Genomic DNA, 22,941 nt, shown 5'->3' with positions numbered 1-22,941 from the left:
ACTGCTAGCCTGACAAAGTTCATTTCTAACGTCTCAACCAGAACAGGACAGAAGTTGGGCGCTCTGAGGAGAGTTGCAAAATAAACTTGATGTCAGAGGCAGAGCAACCGTTTACAAGGCTCAAGATCGCAGTGTGATGGAATATGCCTCACTGTCTTGGATGAGTGTCAGTGCCACAACCAGAGGAAGGCCCTTCGAATCATAGGCGTGAGCGAAGAGGAAGTAAGCACAATAATGAACATCACATCTCTCCATCAAAGACGTCAAGTGGCTATAGCAACGGTCCTCTACAAAATGCATACCAGCTTGTGCCCACCAAATCTGAAGGCACTACTACCAAAGCCATTTGTAGTCAGAAGAGCTACTCGATTAAGCTTGTCCACGCCTTGCCATGCTTTCATGCTTTTCGAACCATATCTACTGACAGGACCTTCATCCACACTGCAGTACACGTTTGGAATAACCTACCAGATGGAGTAGTCGGAGACATATCTGACAACGGCGCACCATCCTTCAAGAGCAGAGTGCATTTAAGGATCTTATTTCGCGTGGCTGATGCTATACTTTACCCCTTAACTCTTGTTGTCCCTAATCTGCTGTGAACCACTGATTGGCCCACGTGGTTGTCTTTTATAGTGCTTATGTGCCTATATAAGTTCTTGGCCTGTGTCATCCCTCATGGGCTATTGCCACTCTAGAATTTTATAAAATAAAATAAAAAAATCAACATGTATTCATGTTTTACAACATATCGCACGAAATATCGTACAACGTTACTTCCGACCTCCAACACTGAATGGAAATTTAACGCACACAAATTCTTATTACACAACAGCACGGTAAAAAACGCGTAAGATGGATTTTTATAGATGAGTTGACCTCAATATTTATCAACAATGGCAAGGAACTGGTATATCGATATGCTTGAGTGAACCCCATGTAACCACTACACTGTTCAATAGCCTTATTGTGATGTGGCGGGAGTTTTTAAAAAACACGGGCCCTGAACAAAATATGATGTGAGCGCATACTGCCAGGCAAAACACAATGGAAATTGTGATGATGCGTGCGCGTACTGCCAGGCATTGACGTCAGAAGTCAACTCATCTATACTAACGGCCATTTATACCTTATAATGAAAGATAGCGATAAAAAGAATTTATCGCGTCTGACGTCATCTGTCAATCAAACTGGAGCACGGTTTGTTTACAAGTGTCGTGATGATGACTTGGTGAACGCGGCGGTATAACCGGGTGCCTTATTGTTAATTTTGCACCTTCAAACATACAAACCATCTCAAAAGATAGTGCTCTATAGTAGGAAACTTTCTTTCGCGAAGGCACTATGCCAACAATGCCTAGAAAAGTTGCTTTTTGCCTTGTAAAAGTATATACGTAATTTTTCGCAAATTTTATCCGATCGGCACCAGATAAATCGGCCTTCCTTTTACGCGCTATTAACCTGTGTAAACCAAACCAGGATCGTAATTGACAGTGACATCAGACGCGATCAATTCTTTTCATCTCTGTCTTTCATTGTAGCTCCGTACCTTAGTACTTACGCCCATCTAAAGGCCAAGATATTCGACCTATAATATTTGTTTAACAAGTACTCGTTATTCAATATTATTTTATTTCATTTTTATCTTCTATCGAATGTTTGTTGACCGAAAATCAACTTTATTTGACTCACATGGAAAGGTTTCTATACAAAAAACGATTCTCTTATAAACCATCTATGCACAGTTTCCACCTCACACATTTTCGTCCAAGAGCTTCCAAACAAGGAGTGAATTGTCTCTACACAGTCTTTGATTCTCAGCTTCTGGCTGGAAAATGGGCCACTGTGATTGGTTTTTGTCAAAACCTCCAGTGTTCCCTTCATCCAATCAGAATTGTTTTATATGAACGAAAGCTAACACTTCCCCCTAAAAACACCTTTTCTCATTAGGCCAACAGATAACGCAATTCAATGTTTATAGCAAGGTGAATGTGGTAAATCTGTTGAAAACGATCTATCCCAACACAATGTTTGTAAAAAAAATGTAGGTTTTAAAAGTCAAAACTTCAAGTGTTCCTTACAATATTTTTCAAATTTTATATCATTAAATGAAAGAGCACACTATATTGTCCACATACTAGCCTTATTTTAATAGAATGAGCAATGGCCACTTCTTAGTTACTATTTTCGCTTGTTTTGTCATACGGTTGTAAATTCTATTAACTATGACTTTTCAAAAGAGCGCTTACAAATTGATATGTCGAAGGTTTGGTGGAGGTATATTATCGATTTTACGTATTCAATTCTTTCTAGGTAAATTTTTCTAGAATGTCAGAATGACACGGGATCAACAAAGAAAGTTTCGTATTGCTTTAACAATGTTTTAATCTTAACTTTTAATCCGTTTTGTGACCCGAAAGTGCACAACTATAACTAACAGGCAACGCAGTTTATCACAGCCGGTATTCGCCTGAGAAAAAAATGATCGTAAACATTATATTTAAAATCGCTCAACAACAGTATATCGCTAGTGCAAGATTAATTACATATTTTAATGAACATTAATGTCACTATAATCCGTGGAATCAGTACAACATGATCGCAAATACCGCATGGTGATAATCAATTGCACACGATCTACGAGGTTGATAATATTCTAGGTCATATAAGATGAATAACATTCAAAGTACTTTAACAAAACATGTGTTGTTATTTCAGCATACTTTGGAGGAGTAATGATTTTATGTGTGTTTATGATTCAAAACAAATTAACGAGTCTGTCTTTTAATGGATATTGAATTGAACATTTCATACGTATTTGTTTTATGTTTTTCATTAATGTAAAACACATGTGGTGACATTTGGAATTAAACACAATTAAATCTCTCAAATTATATCAACCTCTAATTGCACTTTTTCATACCATGCTCCTCAAATCTGGATTCTTGTACTTCTTGTGTTGCGATTTGGTAGTTCACAGCATCTTGCGAATGGTAGTGAGCTTTGGCAAAAATTGCATTGGTCATTTCATAGCGAGTGTGTAGAAGAATCCAAATATCACATGAATACTTTTGTAGGTCCTCTGGTTATTGAGTTAAGTTGTAAAGAGGGCTGAAACAACAACACTAACGTACATAACTCATTAACAACAATAAATTAAGTAAGTTTTCAAAATATATGATTTGTAGAATGAACTTTTGCAAAACACTTAAGTGTTATTTTTCAATAATATGTTGATTCAGATATAAATAAAAATCAATTTGTTTGGCTGCTTCGACCAACAATACCTCGTATACCCTTAATAGTTCAAATTATCATTAATAAAAATTCCTTTAAAAGGAATAGGGCGGGCAAATGAAAAATTGTCAAGAGAAATGAAAGAATGAGTAAGTCTTCACAATTAAAAACAGGGAAAATATGACACAACATCGATTTCCAATGGGGAATAACACAAAGTTAAAAGAGTTTTTAACTTTATACGTTTATACGTTTGTTATTCCCCCATTGGAGGTTGTGTCATATTTTCCCTGATTTTAATCTTATCTATTGCTTATCCTTTGTTCTCTGCTGGTCAGTTGGAACAGATTTTCCCTGTTTTAATATTAACCCTTCACATCATAACAGAAGACATTTTATGTTAACATTTTATATAAAACATTGTTATAAAACTTTTGTAGATAATAGTTATTTAAAACATTTTCGTAATCATACCTAGATATTTTTTTTAATCATCAGATAGAAAGACTTCTGCTCATCTTCTCTGGTGAGACAACAGGGCTGGCGTATCATTCCATATCAAAGTTTAAAAATCTGTCATTATCAATTTCCTCAATATGTTGTTTTGATACAACTTATGAGGGGAAAAGTTTGACTTTACAATATTTCGATATTATTTTTAACTTTGTAACTTTATTATGATTAACATAACTGTATTTCAAAGCGTCAAACTGTATCATTATTTTGTCCCAACAAAAATAATCCAGGGAATAAAATATTCATTCATATGTTTTCTACTGGTGCACATGCATTCTAATAATTTGTCTATAATACCTTATACAATCATCAGCAACCACTATTTGTCACAAGATTTGAAAAGTAAATAGCCTAAGTACACACTGAACACAATGCACATACAAGCTGTATTTAAGTACATGCCGAAGCTGTCAGTACAGTATAAAATGATATATATGACCTTCACGATGCTATTAATTTAGCCCAAAGATTAGGAAAACTATCAAAACTGGTGAACTGGTACTGTTCAAATAAAAACATCTGCAAATCTTGCTGCAATTTCCAAATAGTATTTCTATTACTTAAATAATTATTTTTGTTATTTCTTTTAATACAAACACATTACTGCCTATGACGACTTTATCGTATTACTTACATATCAAAATCAAGTAATAATTACACAACTCGCCGTAAACTATCACCTCTGTGGGTGTTTGGGATATAACCGGCACGAATATTTTGTCAACACTGCGGCATGTGAAAAAGTAGGTCAACAGTCAGAGAATATAGGGCGGGTGCGGCACGCCGCACCCGCCCAAAAAGAGATAGCAAATCGCATCAATAATGTGAAATGTTTGCTGCTCATCAAGATTTATCTTTTTAAGTTACCATAGTTACCATGGTTACCATATACCTTGATCTGAATAGAAATCTGTTTCATATATGAAGTTTACCAAATTGCAGCAAACGCGACGTCGTGCGAGGACAATTTTGATTAATTTTCTAAGGAAATCCAGAGACAGAAAGTTAGCATTGATTCTTTCGTTGCTGGCAATAGCTAGCACCAGCACGAGTGTAATCTGTATGCAGCTTAGGGGTGGAGGTGGGGGTAGTGTGTGTTTGGGGTGAGGTTGTGTGTTATATACACATCTGTAAGATGCGATGTAGGGGTAGGGAGAGGGTTAGGGTTATTACTACTAGCGAGTTCACGCTCCATTTTCCTTCTTTCTTTCTTTCTTTCTTTCTTTCTTTCTTTCTTTCTTTCTTTCTTTCTTTCTTTCTTTCTTTCTTTCTTTCTTTCTTTCTTTCTTTCTTTCTTTCTTTCTTTTTCTTTCTTTCTTTCTTTCTTTCTTTCTTTCTTTCTTTCTTTCTTTCTTTCTTTCTTTCTTTCGTTCGTTCGTTCGTTCGTTCTTTCTTTCTTTCTTTCTTTCTTTCTTTCTTTCTTTCTTTCTTTCTTTCTTTCTTTCTTTCTTTCTTTCTTTCTTTCTTTCTTTCTTTCTTTCTTTCTTTCTTTCTTTCTTTCTTTCTTTCTTTCTTTCTTTCTTTCTTTTTCTTTCTTTCTTTCTTTCAATCGTACTGATGAATAACATACCACTGAGTTTTCAACTTGTAACCATATATGATATCACATCATGCCACAATTTGTCAAGATTGTCAAGATTTTTGACCTACAATATTAGAAAAAACTGTTCGAACACTTTTAAGGCCTTATATTGTAAATGGTCCTCCTTCTACCCCCGTACAATGTTGGCATGCCCAATATGCCCATTTTCACCATATATTCTCTCAACATTGTTTGGTGGGGAAAGGGGAGGGGGCATGCTTAAGATGAACATTGAGACAACACTACTATAATTCTTAGTTTCCATGCAGTGGCTCATATTGCGTGCGCACTATACTAAGAAGAACGTGGGAATTACAGTGGGTGTTCGAACACATTTTTCCGGGATTGTAGTCTAGTTATGTAGTACATATTTTGACGTGATTTCTGAACTCTGTTAATCTATTGTTTTGAACCAATCAGCAGAGAAATAAAGCATAAATACATTTATTTTAGGAACCTGGTTGCTACACATGATCTACAGGGTGTATCAAAATAAAGTACACAGTTTGAAAAATGCCACTAGATTAATAAGTATTAGGTATTTGATCAAAATGCATTAGTTTTCAGCTGAATCAACACCTTGTCCTCTCGTAACTGTAAAATCTCTGGCGTGTGACTATTAATAAGGAATCAGTGGCTATTTTTGCGAGCCTAGTAAAAATGCAGTTGTGCGATGTCAATCAAAGTAACATGAAATCACATGTTTACCCGCTTTCGTTACAGTAATTGACAGTCTTAGTCTTCCACAGATATCAGATATTGCAGATATCAGTTCTTCTCATCATGGCATTCACAGCTATTCACACCACGTCTTATAGAGACGTCATGCCTGGGGATGTCAACTTGTGCAATGTATTACTGGAGAGCACCAATATTGGTGCTTCAAACAATTCTGCAAGGCGTCAATTACTGTAAAGAAAGTGGTGAAACTGATTTTCATGTTATTTTAATTGACTTCGCGCAACTGCATTTTTACACGGCTCACAAAAATAGCCACTGAATCCTTATTAATGGTCACATGCCAGTGGTTTTACAGTAGTGGGAGGACAAGATGTTCTGATCAACGGCTGATCAACTAAATTATTTTGACGAATACATCATACTTTTCAAGCTTTTTTTCAAGCTGTATACTTTATTTTGATACACCCTGTATAGAAGGTTCAATGTCACATCATTTGATCAACTGCTAAAATTATTATTATTTAGGTTTCGGACCTTTTCTGGTACAATATATATCATCAAACCATGCACAATATATAACGTAGAAAAGAAACCTGGTGCGCTTTCCAGGTATAGCAATTATTCTAGACATTAGCTATAGGGAATTGGTGCACACCGAAGATATACAGGGTGATTTTCGAAGATATTCGCGGTCAGTGTTTGATCTGGAAGGAATTGCACTAAGAACAAACCTGCAGAGGTACGTTCCTTGGCTGAACTCTTGATTTCTATTTAAGCTCAGAGGTACGTTCCTTGGCTGAACTCTTGATTTCTATTTAAGCTTCATAATCGATATGTATTCCACTTTGTGTCAGATCCCTTCTAAATTATAGAATGTTTGTATTGTATGTATTGTATTGTATTGTATTGTATTGTATTGTATTGTATTGTATTGATGAAAATCTTTCTTAAGCAAGTCTTGATTTTAAAAGTGCTTTTCAGGAGGGATACTCTGTACTCGCGCTATCATGTCCAAGCTAACGTAATTGCTCGGAGCAGTTCCTGGTGGCATATTCATTTATACTTTTTGATAAAGTCACTACTCATGCTACTCGATTACTCTTTAAAGAAAAAAAATGTGTATAAATTATCTGGGATGAGTGTAGAAATCATTAAATTAGTATCTTAATTTGAAAGGCAGTGTGATATTATCATTTTACAGCTACCCCATGGGACCTCATGTCCTCTTTCTTGGCCCTCCCCTGTTCGATGCTGTTAGAACGCCATCCCTAAAAGAAAAAAAATCACTATCTTCACAGTAATTGATTGTCTTAATCTTCCACGTGGCCACCATTCCTTGTGTACAGATTTTAGCTCTTCTCAACCAACCGTAGCCGAGTAGACAGGGTGAGCCACGTGGGTTAAGGGCCCGAGCAAAAGTGGTAGGGCTGATAAAGGAGGCGTTAAAAGGGCCACGTACTGCTCCTTCTCAATGAGCTCCGAGGTTCTTGCTACCCGGGCTTGCTACGTCCATGTCCACTGAGAGCCAAACTGAAGTCAGGGTGTCTCTAAAAGCAAAGTCCAGCTACTCTTTTAAAATGACCGGGAAAAATGATTGAGATTCAAATGACTCTTGTCTCCGTGAGCCTTCAGCGGAAGTAAATTCTTCAAGAGAGTCAGATGACTACCAAAATGGAGTTATTTTATACACAGAATCGCGTAGTGGCTGGACTCTGCTTCTAGAGTAAGGCGAGTCTGCACATTATCGCCGAGTTCGTGGTGACCACGAGCACTTCGCCGTTAACTTCTCACTGCGCCGAGTTATATGCTTGGCCACTATCGACTACTAGAAAGCTATGCTTCCTCTTTTTTTTATGATGCTATACATCTAAAATAGTGTGATAATGTGATAAACTGTTACAGTTTGTTAAAAAGATTTCGTGACTCAAAATAATAAGACAAGTATGCAAAATTAAATACCTGTACTCTTTAGCTGTGATGTAAGACCTTGTTTGTTGAAATTGGTTGAGAATTAAAGAAACGGTAATCTATTTAAAACCTAATGAAGAAACGAAATCAAAAGTTGCACTTTTGTAGTCTAATCAATGAAAGCACGACGCTAGTTTTAACGTGCGGGCTAACAAATGGAAGCACGGCGCTAGTTCTCTTGTTCGCGAACGCTTTGTGTACAAATCAATAGGGCATGCAATGGAGCAAACTGCAACTTTTAAATTGGCACCTTCCTTGGGTTATTGGATCGTCGTGGTTTTATTTCTAGAACAATTTCAACAAATTAACATGATTAATAAGGACTTAAATTCGTGCTAAAAGATGCAGCTATTGGCTGCTGGTTCCAATTACAACATCTCTGTCCTTCTTTAGGATATACAGGGGGTAAACATAACTGGTACCTTAATTTTTTGGCTTACTGTATTTGACAATAACACGCAACTAATGTTCAACATTTATTTTGTTTATTTTATGCTGCAGACATCAAACAATAATAAGATCATTTCAATAAGATCATTTCAAACAACTGTTACGTGTAGAATAAAGACAAAGTAGGTAATGGTGTCTCCAACGGACGAGGTACAAAACACACCAAGGATCAAAAGATGATACAAGAGGATACCTAGAATATATAAAAACAGAAAAATTCGAGCCAGAGAGATGCTATATTTTTGGCTCTGTAGTTTTGACATTTTGCTTGCTACCTTGGTTTAATTATTTGCTATTATTTGATTAATTTTTATGCTTTAGATTCAATTCTTTGCTGTGTATATATATTTTGTTGTTTGTCCCTGAGGAAGGGCAGTTTATCTGCTCGAAACGTCGGTTGTTTTTTTGTCAACTTTGTCTACAATCCCTGTGGTTTTGGATTTTTTCTAGTGCAGTAACCGTGTACACCATTCTGGTTTACATACTGCATTAGTTTTTATCTTGTCTTTGTCTTTGTTCCCCACACCAAGTTGGTATACCTGGCTCGAATCTTTCTGTAGAATAAAGAGTTAAATATGACTCAGAACTGATCGATTAAATACATTGATAATGTCTATTTTATGGATAGATTTTCTAACTTAAGTAAGATCCGTGTTGTTGAGTTTATATCATCTACTGTACCGTATAGAATAGAAAACATCATTCGGACCAGCTGTGTATAACGAGATTTGAAATGATGTGATTGTGTAGATCTGAATCGTGGCAAAATAGTGTTTATAGTAAATTTGCTGAATTTTGAGTTCATCGTTTGCGATCATCTTTAATTTATCGCTACGGCTGCTGTTTATAAAGAATCAAATTTACCAAATTTAAAATAAATAACCTTCCCTCAAATGTCGAATGACCTTGGCCATATACTGAGATCATAAATGCAAATATCGGTATCAATCCCGGTGGAAGGGGGAGCATCCCTCATGTTCTTTTATTAAGGGAACAATTCCGCAATCACAACATCATGCCTTATATACTAGACAAACAATTATCAAGCATGGTTTTATTTAAAACAAACTAATATTGACCATAAAAACGAATAAAACAGCCGGCTCTCAACACGCGATATTCAAAGTTCCCGCGCCGAAATTGTCTATGGCAATGACGTCATGGTTATTTGTGCTCAGTTGTCGTCAGCCTTCATTGTGTTACTGGGACGTCATTGCCACAGGCAATTTCGGTGCCCGGGAAATTTGAATATCGCGTGGTGGGAGACGGCTGTTTTTATTTGATTTTCATTTTTATTTGTATTGACTCCATAGATAGAGTCAACTGATCTCCTGTGACAATCAGTCAACTCTTTTTGAGAGTCAGCGCTAGTTTAGTCCATATTGAGAGTCACTTGACTCCATTCTGGCTATCAGTGTCCTCAACATGGAGTCACTTGACTCCATTCTGGCTATCAGTGTCCTCAACATGGCATGACATAACGCCTGATGAGTTCAAGTTGTGAAATTATGTGTCCCTGGGGTTCATCAAGATCCGCAGGAGGACTTGTGAAAACATTTGTCTTCAGATAGCCCATCGTCAGATAGACGTGATGTGAATGCCATGTTGAGAAGATCTTAAAACTGCATACAGAATGGTGCCCATGCATGTGGAAGGCTAAGACTGTCAATTACTGTAAAGAATGACGATGCACTAGTTAAGGAATGTGATTGCCTTTATTTATTCAGCAATACTATTATGTTGTGATTTTGAAACGCCAACGTACCAGCTCGATCTCAGCAATATAAGTTTATCTATTTTCATCAAGAATACCTTAGTTATAATAGTAGTGTTAAAACCGGCCTATTTCATGCAGAGTATCACTCGTCCACGATAGTACTATATTCTTTTTGTTCATTCACCTTTCAGTTCAACATGGTTCAGCTTTTGTATTTCGCTCTGCTGATAGTTGCAGCTTACGCTCAATCGAATCCTGTAGAAACAATCACGACTGGACGTATCAAGGGAAAGCGCATTACTGTTAATGGTAGTACGGAAGTAGACGCCTTCCTCGGCATTCCTTTTGCGGAACCCATCTCTGGAGAAAGAAGGTTTAAACATCCTGTAGCGAAGGCATCATGGAATGGTGTATTCAATGCTAGAGAGTATGGGCATGGATGTTGGCAACTAAAAGACACAAGGTTTCCTGGATTTGCAGGAACTGAAAAATGGATCCCAACAGTCAGCTTCAGCGATGACTGCTTGAATCTTAATGTCTGGGTTCCATATCCTAGGCCACAAAATGGTGCGGTATTGGTTTGGATTCACGGAGGGGGATATTATGCTGGAGTTAGCTCCTTAGCTATGTATGATGGAAAATACTTGGCAGCATTGGAACAAATGATTATTGTGTCAATGAATTACAGAGTAGGGGCATTTGGATTTCTTGCGACTGGAGATTCTAGTGCACCTGGAAATCAAGGACTTTACGATCAAGCCATGGCATTACAGTGGGTACAAGATAACATCGCGGGTGGTGCAAGCGTCGCTTTCCATTTGCTCTCGCCAGTTTCCCGATCGCTTTTTCAGCGTGCTATAATTGAAAGTGCTGGTATTACATCACGGTGGGCATATATTACCAAAGAGGCAGGTTTAGAACGCGCCAAACTCATTGCACAGAATCTAGGATGTTTGGAAGACGAAAATGGTGAAGAACAAGATATTTCAGATATGATCCAATGTATGCAAGACGTTGATGCAAACGAATTGTTGGCTGCATCCCCAGGCCTGTTAGTAAGTTTCTTTGAGCCTTTTTATACACCTGTGTATGACGGGATATTTCTTCCTGACGATCCTACTGATGCTCAAGATCAGGGCAGCTTTAAGCAGTGTGAATTGCTTATTGGAAGCAACGCCAATGAAGGCAACCTGTTTTTAGATTACAGAGTTCCTGGTTTCAGCAGAGACGATGAAAGTCTAATTGATTACGACAGTTATATTGCAGCGCTCGAGTACATTTTTCCAAGATTGAATTCCTTTGGGTTAAATGCCATCGCATTTCAGTATAGACCGTGGAAAACACCTAATAATCAAAGCCTTCTCAGGGATGCAGTAGGTCTTGCAGCGGGAGACAACGGATTTACTTGTCCTACAGTTGAGTTGGTTAAAGCGTATGCCAAAGAGGGCAACCAAGTCTACTATTACCAGTTTGAAGAGCGTGCGTCCAACAATCCATATCCAGAATGGATGGGTGTTCTTCATGGTGATGAGATTCCCTATGTCTTTGGACTTCCTCTTGACTCATCATTTGGTTACAGCAGTAGGGAGGGAGAACTGAGTAGGAAACTGATGAGTTTCTGGGCAAATTTTGCAAGAACTGGGTAAGTTACGGTATAATACGTTGCACCTCGTGATTATGATTTCTGCACAGTAATGAATATCAGATTACTAACCAAGTATATAAGAGTCATATATGCGATCCTAGATGTCAAAATGAACATGACCCAAAGGTGTCATGTTCTTACACCCATAATAGAGTCGATTTGACACCTTTAGGTAGCCACCTGAGGACCCATTTTTTCAGTGTAGCTTGCATTTACCGTTTATTGTTTATTCCCATTCTCTCCTCTGCACCCGTCCCCTTTATACGCTCTTCATTTTATCCTCTGTGGATCTCACAATTCTCAAGCTACGTGGTGAGCAATACGTAAAAATAGAAAATAATAAACCCAGAAAACTTAATAAAAAAAATAATGTTATCGAGCAAATAAGGAGAATCGAAGACATAAATACACAATTTTTGTATGTATTGTTTCTATTTTTTGTTTTTGTTTTTATTATGATAATAGTGCAACTTCCTTTGCTCAACAAACCTTGTGATTTTCACAAAAAGTATGTACACGTCTTTAATAACAACTTTTGTCTTTTGAAACGCTTTTTGTTCCTTTTAGAAATCCGAATTCCGATACCACTGACCCGGCTGATCCACTTTATTGGCCACAATACGATGTCGAGACCCAGAAATTCTTGGTACTGGACGAGTCACTTGCCGATGGAACCGGGACTACAGGTAGTGGTGTAAAGCCACTGGAATGTGCTTTTTGGAGAGATTATCTGCCCGATCTCGTTGAGCAAACAGGTATTATTTTAATAGCTTTTGATTCTGATTAATTTTGATCTTAGAAAATTGGGATGAACCAATGCTGCATTCCCGAAGCTGTCTCAGGATATTTGCATTTTTTATCCAATTATAACAAATCCAAGATAATAATAATACATATAATAAACCGTAAAAGGGCATTACGCGTATGGCAAGCCAAAAGCCCCATTACACAAGCAACGCGTTGCTTTCCCAAAGCAACGCGTTGCTTACATACTCAATTCAGGGCGCCCAAGCCGAGTTTTGATTAGCCAATCATATCGGCGCTTTGAAGAGCTGTCGGTTATGTCCATCCCGCCTTAGTGGTACTAGCTGTTACATGTAACAGCATGTTTTGCGTGTATCACACTATTATACACTAAATTGTAGACATAAATGCTCAGATTGAGAAATTCCTTGAGCAACAATATTAATTTGTTCATATCATCAAACGAAATCCATTTCAGGAGTAAAATTTCACAGATATTATGAGAACAATATATAAGCTTATGTGTGATTGTTTGTGTGATAAGCTTGTGTGATTGTGGACAAGAGCCACAGACGATGCAGCATCTGCTGGAATGCCCGCTTTTGGAAGATCCTGTGACGACAGACGATCTGGCGTAATTTTCTCAACGGGCACAAAAGTGTGTTTCTCAGTGGATAAGTACAGTTTGATGTAAGGACACGAAAGAAGAAGATAAGCTTATAAAGAGTTTCTTGCATGCTTGTGTGTATCCTGTAAGAGTCGCTGTGATTGGTTGTCGCCACAAGACGTAAAGAATGACAACAACGTGTTGTTTGCGAAAGCAACGCGTTGCTTTCAGAAGGCGAAAGCAATGCGTTGCTTTGGGGAAAGCAACGTGTTGCTAAAAGCTCTATATCTATTGGCTGGCTTAGCAACGCGTTGCTTTTGAAAGCAGCGCGTTGTCGCAATACGTAATGGGCCTTTTAGCTTGCTATACGCGAGTCTCCGTCACGCCGAGGGGCGTTATTTTGAATAAAGGGGGCATTTATTCCAAATTTACGCAAAACCTTAAGCATACACCTAACACTAAACCTTACCCTAACCCTAACTCGTATTCTAACCATAACCTTACTTAATAAAATGAAGGACGACTGCTAACATAATCTTACTTTAAAAATGTAAGCCTTGGATTTATATGTTCATTGCAGTATTCAGATTAATGTTACATTCAAGAAACTGAGGAAACATTATCTCACATTATCATTTTAGTGGAATTGTTTTGTTCTTGGCGTTCTATAATTATGTATAAGTGATTGATTGGTTAATCGACATATTGATTGATATTGATTGATTAATTAATACTCGGGAATCGTTATCTTGCACCTTCAGTTTATGGGCATTGCATTGGCGGCTTTATATTCAGTTTTGATATTATCCTATAATTATCTGTGTTAGCTGCTAGTTACAAACTTACAAACTTAGGAACACTACTAATGTTAATATTGTCGAGAGAAATAATTCCATAAAAACGGGTGTCTCAATTAAGTCAATCACTGAATGCTCTTCATCAAGCATTCCGATTTTTGTCTCCCACTTCAATGGTCTCTCCCCTTATACCCTTCCTTCTTTCACGTTCCTCATTTAGTCCAGATTTCGACAATTTGTGTGACCAGTTCAATTCTTCTTTTGCCTGTACATAAGAATTTGTAAGCGCTCTTTAAGCAAAGTCATTGTTATTTGAATTAACAACCGTATAATAAAACAGGCGAAACTAGTAACTTTTTTTTTTTTTTTTTCAATTTAAAGAGAATTGGTCATTGCTCATTAAAATGAAGCTAGTATATCATGTATATGGACAATATAAATTGTGCTCTTTCATTTAATCATATAAAATCTGAAAAATATTGCAAAGATCACTTGAGGTTTTGACTTTTAAAAACAGATTGACCACATTTTCCTTGCTATAAACATTGAATTGCGTTTAGCTGTTGACGTAATGAAAAAAAGCGGTTGGGGGGGGGGTGGAAGTGTTAGCTTTCGTTCGATATAAAAAATTCTGATTGGATAAAGGCAACACTTGAGGTTTTGACAAAAACCAATCACAGATGCATATTTTCCACTCGACACCAGCTAGAACCTCACACAGCTCTTATGATGCTATGCACTCAACCGTGTAGTGTAAACAAACACTGTGCAAAGACAATTCACTGCTTGCTTGGAAGCTCTTGGACGAAATTGTGTGCCCAGGTGTATCGAGGTGAAAACTGTGCATATAGATGCGTCTATAAGAGAATCGTTTTGTAGCCAAACCTTTCCATATACCCCCTACTTGGGTGAGATACCTGACCTTGTTGATAAGAGGCTACTCTGTTGTTTTAACACTGAAAATTAATGATCGACTTTTTACATTTTCCTATTCCCAGGTGACATCGACACTACCTGATATAGACTGCGTGCTTCGGCCCTCTATCGCAACTACAAATGTGGCAGATAAACCCGATGGGTTGCTTGAGGGGGCACTTGAATTTCGAGGTGGATATTTCAAGTATTTCAAGTATATTTATTAAAATAGCTTAAAATCAATATATTGCGACCCGAAGGTCAAATTGCATGTCAATGTACAGAGTAAAAGCATTATGTAAAAATTGATATGTAAACATGAATGAAAAAATAATCATATCAAATAACATAAAATGGCATACACAAGGAAATACGATAAATTTACACTATTATTGCACAATATATAAATATAGAAGCTGAAATGTGCGTGCATGCAGGGAAAGTCAGATAAACGGCGCGCTACTTGTTTAATAAATTAACAAAATAGGGGATGGGGCTCTTTTTTTGAAGCGGGATGTTCTGAAACGCAGCTGGGAGTAGTGATGAGCGTTGCGGAGATTGCGAGCATGACTCTGGTAGGGGGAGAAGATCATTGGTACGCGATGAGTTTGGCAAATCCTTTTGACAAACCTGCGACAATGGATCCTCTCTCCTATCAACTAGGGACTCAAGCTCGCAAGTCAGCAAGGCCTCAGCATAGGAGGTGAACTTTTGGCTCAGATTAATCCTGTATGCACTACATTGTATCCGTTCAAGGGCACTTCTCTGACCAGCAGAGAGTGACGAGTTCCAGACTATGTAGAATCCTTTGTATACGGTGATCAACTCATTTTCATTAGAGTGCATATGGTCGAATCCAACCAAAAGTGTACACGGGCCAAAAATAAAAGTCCACAATAAAAATGCCTCCACACTTTTTTCCCTTTTGCCCATTGATTGAAGGCATGTTGGCCGAATAGGAACCAAAAGTGCCATTACTAATCTTGAAAATAAATCCAGGACGTGTGATAGTAAATGTGACATCATAACCCAATGTAACCTACGAATACCGCTACAGCGCTTTGAGTCTTCTAAGATCTGGAGAAAGGCGCTTTATAAATCCAAATTTATTTATTTATATATGGGTAATAATATTGTCCGGGGTATCACTTTAAGTTGAATGAGGATTGCATTAAGAAACAAAGGCATTAAAGTGACTTTAATTTGCTTAATTGCACACAAATCGCTTAAAACTGTTATTACAGACTTGTTGTGAAGTCCATCTTGGAGTCAGTTACGTTTTGTGGCATTTTGTTTGAGGGCAACTACAATTAGCTTTATTTAGCAAGTTAATATTATGTTCTATCATGCTGTAATATATCTCAAATTGTTCCTCTCATTACTAGGATTGTCAATTCTCATATTGCACTAGGGTACTTAGTTAAGGAGTCATAGAGTAAATAAGGTCAAATGTCAAATATCTCATGCACAGAAGCCAAATTTTCAAAATGCACCGATTCAATCGAAATTTGTCTTAAATTACTTCTCTCGGCAAACCAAATAGGAAAATATTTTTTGAGAAATATATAACCTCAGAATCTGATGAATTATTGAGTCAAATGTTATGCTTGTACACATTTCTATTGGACTTTGGATGCATGGACTCTGAAGGGGGGCATGGCGACATGGCAATACAAAATTGCCCTTAAATTGTGAATTAAGTAACTATAATGTTTGAGAATATTTATGTTTGGGGAGTAATTTGAGACCAGTTTTGATGAAATCGGGCCATTTTTTTACATTTGATCTATTCGACCTTATAACTCCTGAACTAAGCACCGTAGAAAAATATGACATAACTTTTTTATATATTACAACATGATGTGACTAATTTTAAGTTTTGTTCCCACTGTGACCTTCGACCCCTCGTGGGAACCACAAGGGGCATAGAAAACAATGGCACCAATCAAATTTGTATCATATCAGCTTTATACAAAAACATTGGTTCCACTAATGGAGGAATATATAATCCCAAACTCATAACGCATTGTACTAAAAGTGTCGTTGTGGCATTCCTCAAGGATCTATCTTGGGACCGCTTTTATTCATAATGTACATAAATGATTTACCAAATTGTGTTTCCAACGCAACCACTGTAAGCATGTATGCGGATAATACCACAATGTAAACTATTTGCAAAGATGTAAATGAACCGTGTTCTTAATAATGATCTTTCTAATGTAAACAGCTGGCTTGCACGCAATAAATTTAGTTTTAACGTAAGTAAAACAGAGCACAATAATATATAATCCCAAACTCAAAACGCATTGTACTAAAAGTGTCATTGTGGCATTCCCCAAGGATCTATCTTGGGACCGCTTTTATTCATAATGTACAAAAATGATTTACCAAATTGTGTTTCCAACGCAACCACTGTAAGCATGTATGCGGATAATACCACAATGTACACTATTTGCAAAGATGTGAATGAACCGCGTTCTTAATAATGATCTTTCTAATGTAAACAGCTGGCTTGCACGCAATAAATTAAGTCTTAACGTAAGTAAAACAGAGCTTATGATACTCGGCACGAAGCAGAGATTGGCCAAAATAATCTGTCATGAAATCAATACGTTGATCATATCGATATTGACAAAAAATCTCGTTCTAGTCTGTATATGCTCAATAAGGCGAAACGTTTGTATAATAATATGTTGTGTAGTGCTATTCGGGCACCACTACCGTGATGTTATCTGGGGAACGTGCAATATACAGCCTGTCTCAAAAAAAATTGTGCGAGTGAAAAGCGCCCTATTTGGCAATTAGAAAATACCGTTGTGACATGATGCTTACATCAACGTCAATTGCATAGTCTTAGCTCTCAAATCCCGTTTGTTCTGTTCAATGTGCTCTTTTTAATCTCGAGATATGTTTAGTTAACAACGAAAGGGTAAAATCACAATTGTGCCACTTTTACTAGGGAATAGGGCTGTACATGTAAATCAATGATAGCTGATGTTGATGCGTCTAATGCCCTCCTCCCTTCGGGGCTCGTGCATTAGACGCGTCAACACCAGCGTGCGTGCATTATTTTGTCTAATTTCATTAATTTGTCAAATTTCATGAACTTGTCAAAGTTCATTAACCTATAAGTGTGCAATATTTGTTTGTCTTTTAACATGTCTTGAATGACAAAGAAAACAGTATTTACCATGGTAAAATCATTGACATGCACATGTATTTAATTTGAAATATTTATTTATCGTTTAATTTGTCGTAAGTGCAAAAAGAGAATCATTATACCTTTATCATGATAAAACCCTAAAAACAATTTTGTATTGTTGTGTAATTGATGCATTCTTTTGATTTCAAGAAGGAACTCTTGATAAACTTGATGCTATTGTTGATTTTCATGTACATGTACAGCCCTCTTCCTTAGTAAAAGTGGCACAATTGTGATTTTACCCTTTCGTTGTTAAGTAAGCATATCTCAAGATTAAAACAAGCAAATTGAACAGACTAAACGGCATTTGAGAGCTAAGATTATGCCCTTGACGTTGATGTAAGCACTATGTCACAACGGTATTTTGTAATTGCCACAGAGGGCGCTTTCACTTGCACAATTTTTTTTGAGACAGGCTGTATATTTACATCAAAAAGTACACAAGCAGCAAAGCAGGACTGCTAAGATCATTACATGTAGTACGAGGTTCGAATCAAGCACTGAGGCCTTAAATGCACTTAACTGGAAGAACGTTGAAGAAAGGTATGATCAATTCCATCCTGTCACAACTATGTTCAAAACCATGAATGACAATGTAATTAGGTGCTTTTTATAGGTTTAATATCAAAGATTCTGGATACAGGTTACGGGGACACAAGAAACTAAGCGTCTCCAAACCTAAAACGGTTAAAAAAGTGGTCCATCTCATATTGTGGTACCACCGTATGGAATTATCTACCTGATGAATTAAAAAAACGGCTAGGTCATATCGATCCCATCGTGCCCTAGTATTCATCATAAAGCACTGTATAGTCCAGGCCCTGTCCTACAGACCCGTATACATTTTTCAAAGAGGAAAGTTTGAAAGTTGATTCGAGTAGGGTATGCATAGGTCTTCCAAATTCTACTAGGTGGAAAATTCCAAACCCGGGCAAACTCTGTATATGGCCATTTTTCACAATGGCCGCCAAAATGCACTTTTGAACCAGGTAAAATGACAATAACTCTGAAACTACTTGACCTAGAGGGGTGATAGAGGTGTCTATCCCCACTAAATCAAGGCTGTCTAATTAAATGAAGGGGGTTTCATGGATGTCTGAGGTCCAGGACACCTGACATCCAAGATGGCCGCCCATAGCAACCATAAATCATCATATTATAGCCAGGTGAAATGACAATAATTCGGAATCTGCTTGACCTACAAGGGTCATTGAGGTGTATATCCCCACTAAATCAAGGCTGGCTGAGTGAATGAAGGAGGTTTCATGGATGTCTGAGATCTAGGACAACTGAAATCCAAGATGGCCGCCCGTAGCAACCATAATCATCATATTATCCAGATGAATTGACACTAATTCGGAATATGCTTGACCTACAAGGGTCATTGAGGTCTCTATCCCTACTAAATCAAGACTGCATTGAATGAAGAGGGTGTCGTGGTTGTCTGATCTCTAGGACACCCACAATCTAAGATGGCCGCAAAGAGTAACCATATAATATTCACATTAACCAGGTGAAATGACAATATCTCGGTAACTATTTAATCTAGGAGCCATTAAGGTGTGTAACTTCGCTAAATCAAGTCACACCAAATCCGGATGGCAGTCATAGCAACCACTATAAACCAAATGAAATGTCATCAATTAGAACCTATGTACCTTGATAATCAAGGCTAGTTTCCAAGGTTTTCTGAGGTCTTGGGCACCTAAAATACAAGATGGCTACCCATAGCAACCACATGCATATTTCCACAGTTATAACTCTTGCAAACGATTTGACTCAGGGTATAGGTACATGAAGTGTTGCCCACTTAACCAATGTTACGTTATTGATTGTTAATTTTGTCTGTTAATGTTACAGGTGAGTAGAGATTGACAGACATGACAGAGGAAAAGGAAGAAAGCACATCTGAGATCGATGGACTTAATTTCCTTATTCCCAAGCCTGCTCATACTCCTCCAGACCCTGAAAAATGTATCATTTGTCAAAAAAAGAGCAAGAAATCACAGTCACTTCAGAGTGGTGAAACTGGTAGGAAACGTGACGAGCATTGACGAGAGAAAGCTGAACTCAATGATGATGTTCTCAAAAAGCTTAAGGTTCTTGGACCTAATTATACTTTCAAGTACCATAACATGATTGCATGTTATAAAAGGTATATACAAATACACGAAACGTCCACATACCACAAGAGGAACCTCAGGTAGATGAGGGTCCTTAAGCCCACCTCATGCCAGCCACGCGCAGCACCGTCGTTCCCCGTCCAGGGCCTAGTAGCCAAACCAAACCTATTTATTTAATAAACTGTGCGATATGTTGCTCTGATAGGGTACGAGTAAAAGAAACATATGGGTGCAGGAGAAATTTCGAATTTGTAATAGAGAAATTGCATTGAAGTTTTTGGAAGCAATATGTAGGAAAGATGACGTCTTTATCAGATGCGCAGACTTGGCTACTCCTGAAGATGTATAATGCTGCTGACATTTATTGTCATAATAAATGTTTTAAACAATATGTTACTTTATCAAATCAGGAAGAAAATGATGCAAGTCAAAATTCCCAACCTAACTCTAAACGTAATTCGTTTATGGAAGCTTTGTCTCACTTAGATCCACTTATTAAAGATGGGTATGGGTTTACCATTTCTGAAATAAAGAGATTTCATGTTGAGTTTAGGAAAGCATGATATCGGACAGATATACAATAGAGATGATAAGAAATTTATTGTGGAACACTATGGTGACAAGATAAGGTTCTGTCCTAGTCACCGTGTCAATGAACATGAAATGTGTTTTTTTTATCAGACATTAGCGTATTAGAAATTGCTGCCAAAATGAGAGACATCAATGTTGTTAAGTCGTGTGGGAAATTCTCAGAGACGCATATACACGTCCTCTATTACAAATTTGAATTTTTTTCTCGCACCCTTGTTTCTTTTATTCGTACCCTATCAGAGCAACATATCGCACATTTAATGTAAATATGCTTGGTTTGGGTGCTAGGCTCTGGACGGAGAACGACGGTGCTGCGCGTGGCTGGCATGTGGTGGGCTTCAGGACCCTCATCTACCTGAGGTTCCTCACGGCCGTTTTTAACGTCTACTTTTATCGAAAACAACGAAAACTGAGGGGTAAACTATTAGTCTCGTATATACGTTTGTGGCGTGTCAGACGCCTACACAGCGAATGCCCACCGTTACTGATGAGTACGTTGAAGATATGGACTCGTAATACATATTACGCTTTAAGCTTACTGAAAGTTAAGTTTTAAGCTTACTGAAAGTTAAGTTTTAAGCTTACTGAAAGTGAAGTTTTTAGCTTCCTTAAAATCCCATTAGATCATGGTTATATAATAGTTAAAGTGTCCAATACCTTCAATTTAACAATAATTTTGTCTCTAAGCTAAAGCAATTAATGTAAGTTTAATATATTGAATCTATTCCAAAGTGAAAGTCCGATTCTTGAAGACCCGGTCAGTGGCCCGAATGTAGACGGGTGGAAAAATTCGGTCTTTTTTTCACCAAAACATAAACTGTGACGGTGAATCTGAACATACCGGTACGCTATTTTAGCCTATTTAACATCGTAAAGAAGTACGACACAGCAAAATGTACAATTTACTCCAGATTTTAGGCCCCGTAAAAATAAGTTACCTAGCTGGTTAAAATAGACTAAAACTTATCGTGTATTGTTGCGTACATAATTGGTCTTTCGTAGGAGCTTAATGATGAAATCGGAACATACCGGTATGTTATTTCAGCATCGTAAAGTACTACGGAACCCAGTACAGAACAAGACATTAGACAATGTAGCATTTTATCGGGAATAGAGCATTTAGTTACGTAGCTGGTTGAAACAATCTAAAACTCATCGCGTAGCGTTACATTTGTAACACGGACCAAATTGGTCCTTTGAAAGAGTGCGACGATGATATCGGAACATACCGATACACTATTTCACTACGGAACCCGTAAATTGCTACGGAACCCGTAAATTACTACGGAACCCGTAAATTGCTACGCAAACCGTAAATTGCTACGGAACCCGTAAATTGCTACGGAACCCGTAGATTGCTACGGAACCCGTAAATTGCTACGTAACCCGTAAATAACTACGGAACCCGGTACAACAAATTATATGTAATGTAGAATTTTATCGGAAATTTTGGCCCGTAGAGTATTTAGTTACGTAGCTGGTTGAAACAAGCTGAAACTCATCGCGTAGCGTTACATTTGTAAATCGGACCAAATTGGTTCTTCGGAAGAGTGCGACGATGATATCAGAACATACCAATACACTATTTCGGCATCGTAAAGAACTACGGAAGGACAAAATATAAAAATGGAGAATTTATCGAGATTGGTAAAAACAAGCGAAAAGTCATAGCGTATCGTTACGTATCTCACACGAACCAAATTAATGCTTCGTAAGGGTTTGACAACAAAATCGCAACTCACAATGATTTCAGTCGGCGCACACACACTACATGTTATACTTTTGGGTTTCTATGTAGAGTTTATATGTACATGTACTGTATGTACTGTAGTACAGTATAGTGGCTATAGTGCGTGTATTATCAGTACATGTCATATCATTTCTGCAAAGTATATGGACTGTGACACTGTTATGCTCGCACAAATTATTATCATTAGCATCTGTTTTACTTGTAAATAAAACGAGGATGATTATTAAGTGTTTTTATGTTCCAATATTCTGACTAAAATACGCTATAACGTACGGTATACGTATGATTCGCATTTTGTGCAGTGAATTTAGTGATGGTGTACGGACATAAGTTGTCTATTATCAAGCATCTAAGGAGTGTGAACGGTAACTCTTGGATAGCATTTTTATCTAAAGCTTCTGGTTTACTTGAAAAAA

At 37.5% G+C, this 22,941-nt stretch overlaps 1 protein-coding gene across 1 annotated transcript; it reads left to right on the top strand.

Annotated features, from left to right (window-relative positions):
• Window positions 1-10,348: 10,348 nt before the first annotated feature.
• LOC140137030 (acetylcholinesterase-like) lies at window positions 10,349-16,698 on the top strand. Its single transcript, XM_072158690.1, has 3 exons — window positions 10,349-11,793; window positions 12,364-12,551; window positions 14,943-16,698. Exons 1-3 carry the CDS (start codon window positions 10,349-10,351, stop codon window positions 14,960-14,962), a joined length of 1,653 nt encoding a protein of 550 aa, XP_072014791.1. The 3' UTR covers window positions 14,963-16,698.
• Window positions 16,699-22,941: the final 6,243 nt, after the last annotated feature.

Source organism: Amphiura filiformis, chromosome 17 (assembly GCF_039555335.1).
Source record: "Amphiura filiformis chromosome 17, Afil_fr2py, whole genome shotgun sequence".
Lineage (NCBI taxonomy): Eukaryota > Metazoa > Echinodermata > Ophiuroidea > Amphilepidida > Amphiuridae > Amphiura > Amphiura filiformis.
This window is presented reverse-complemented; position numbering and strand designations above follow the sequence as displayed.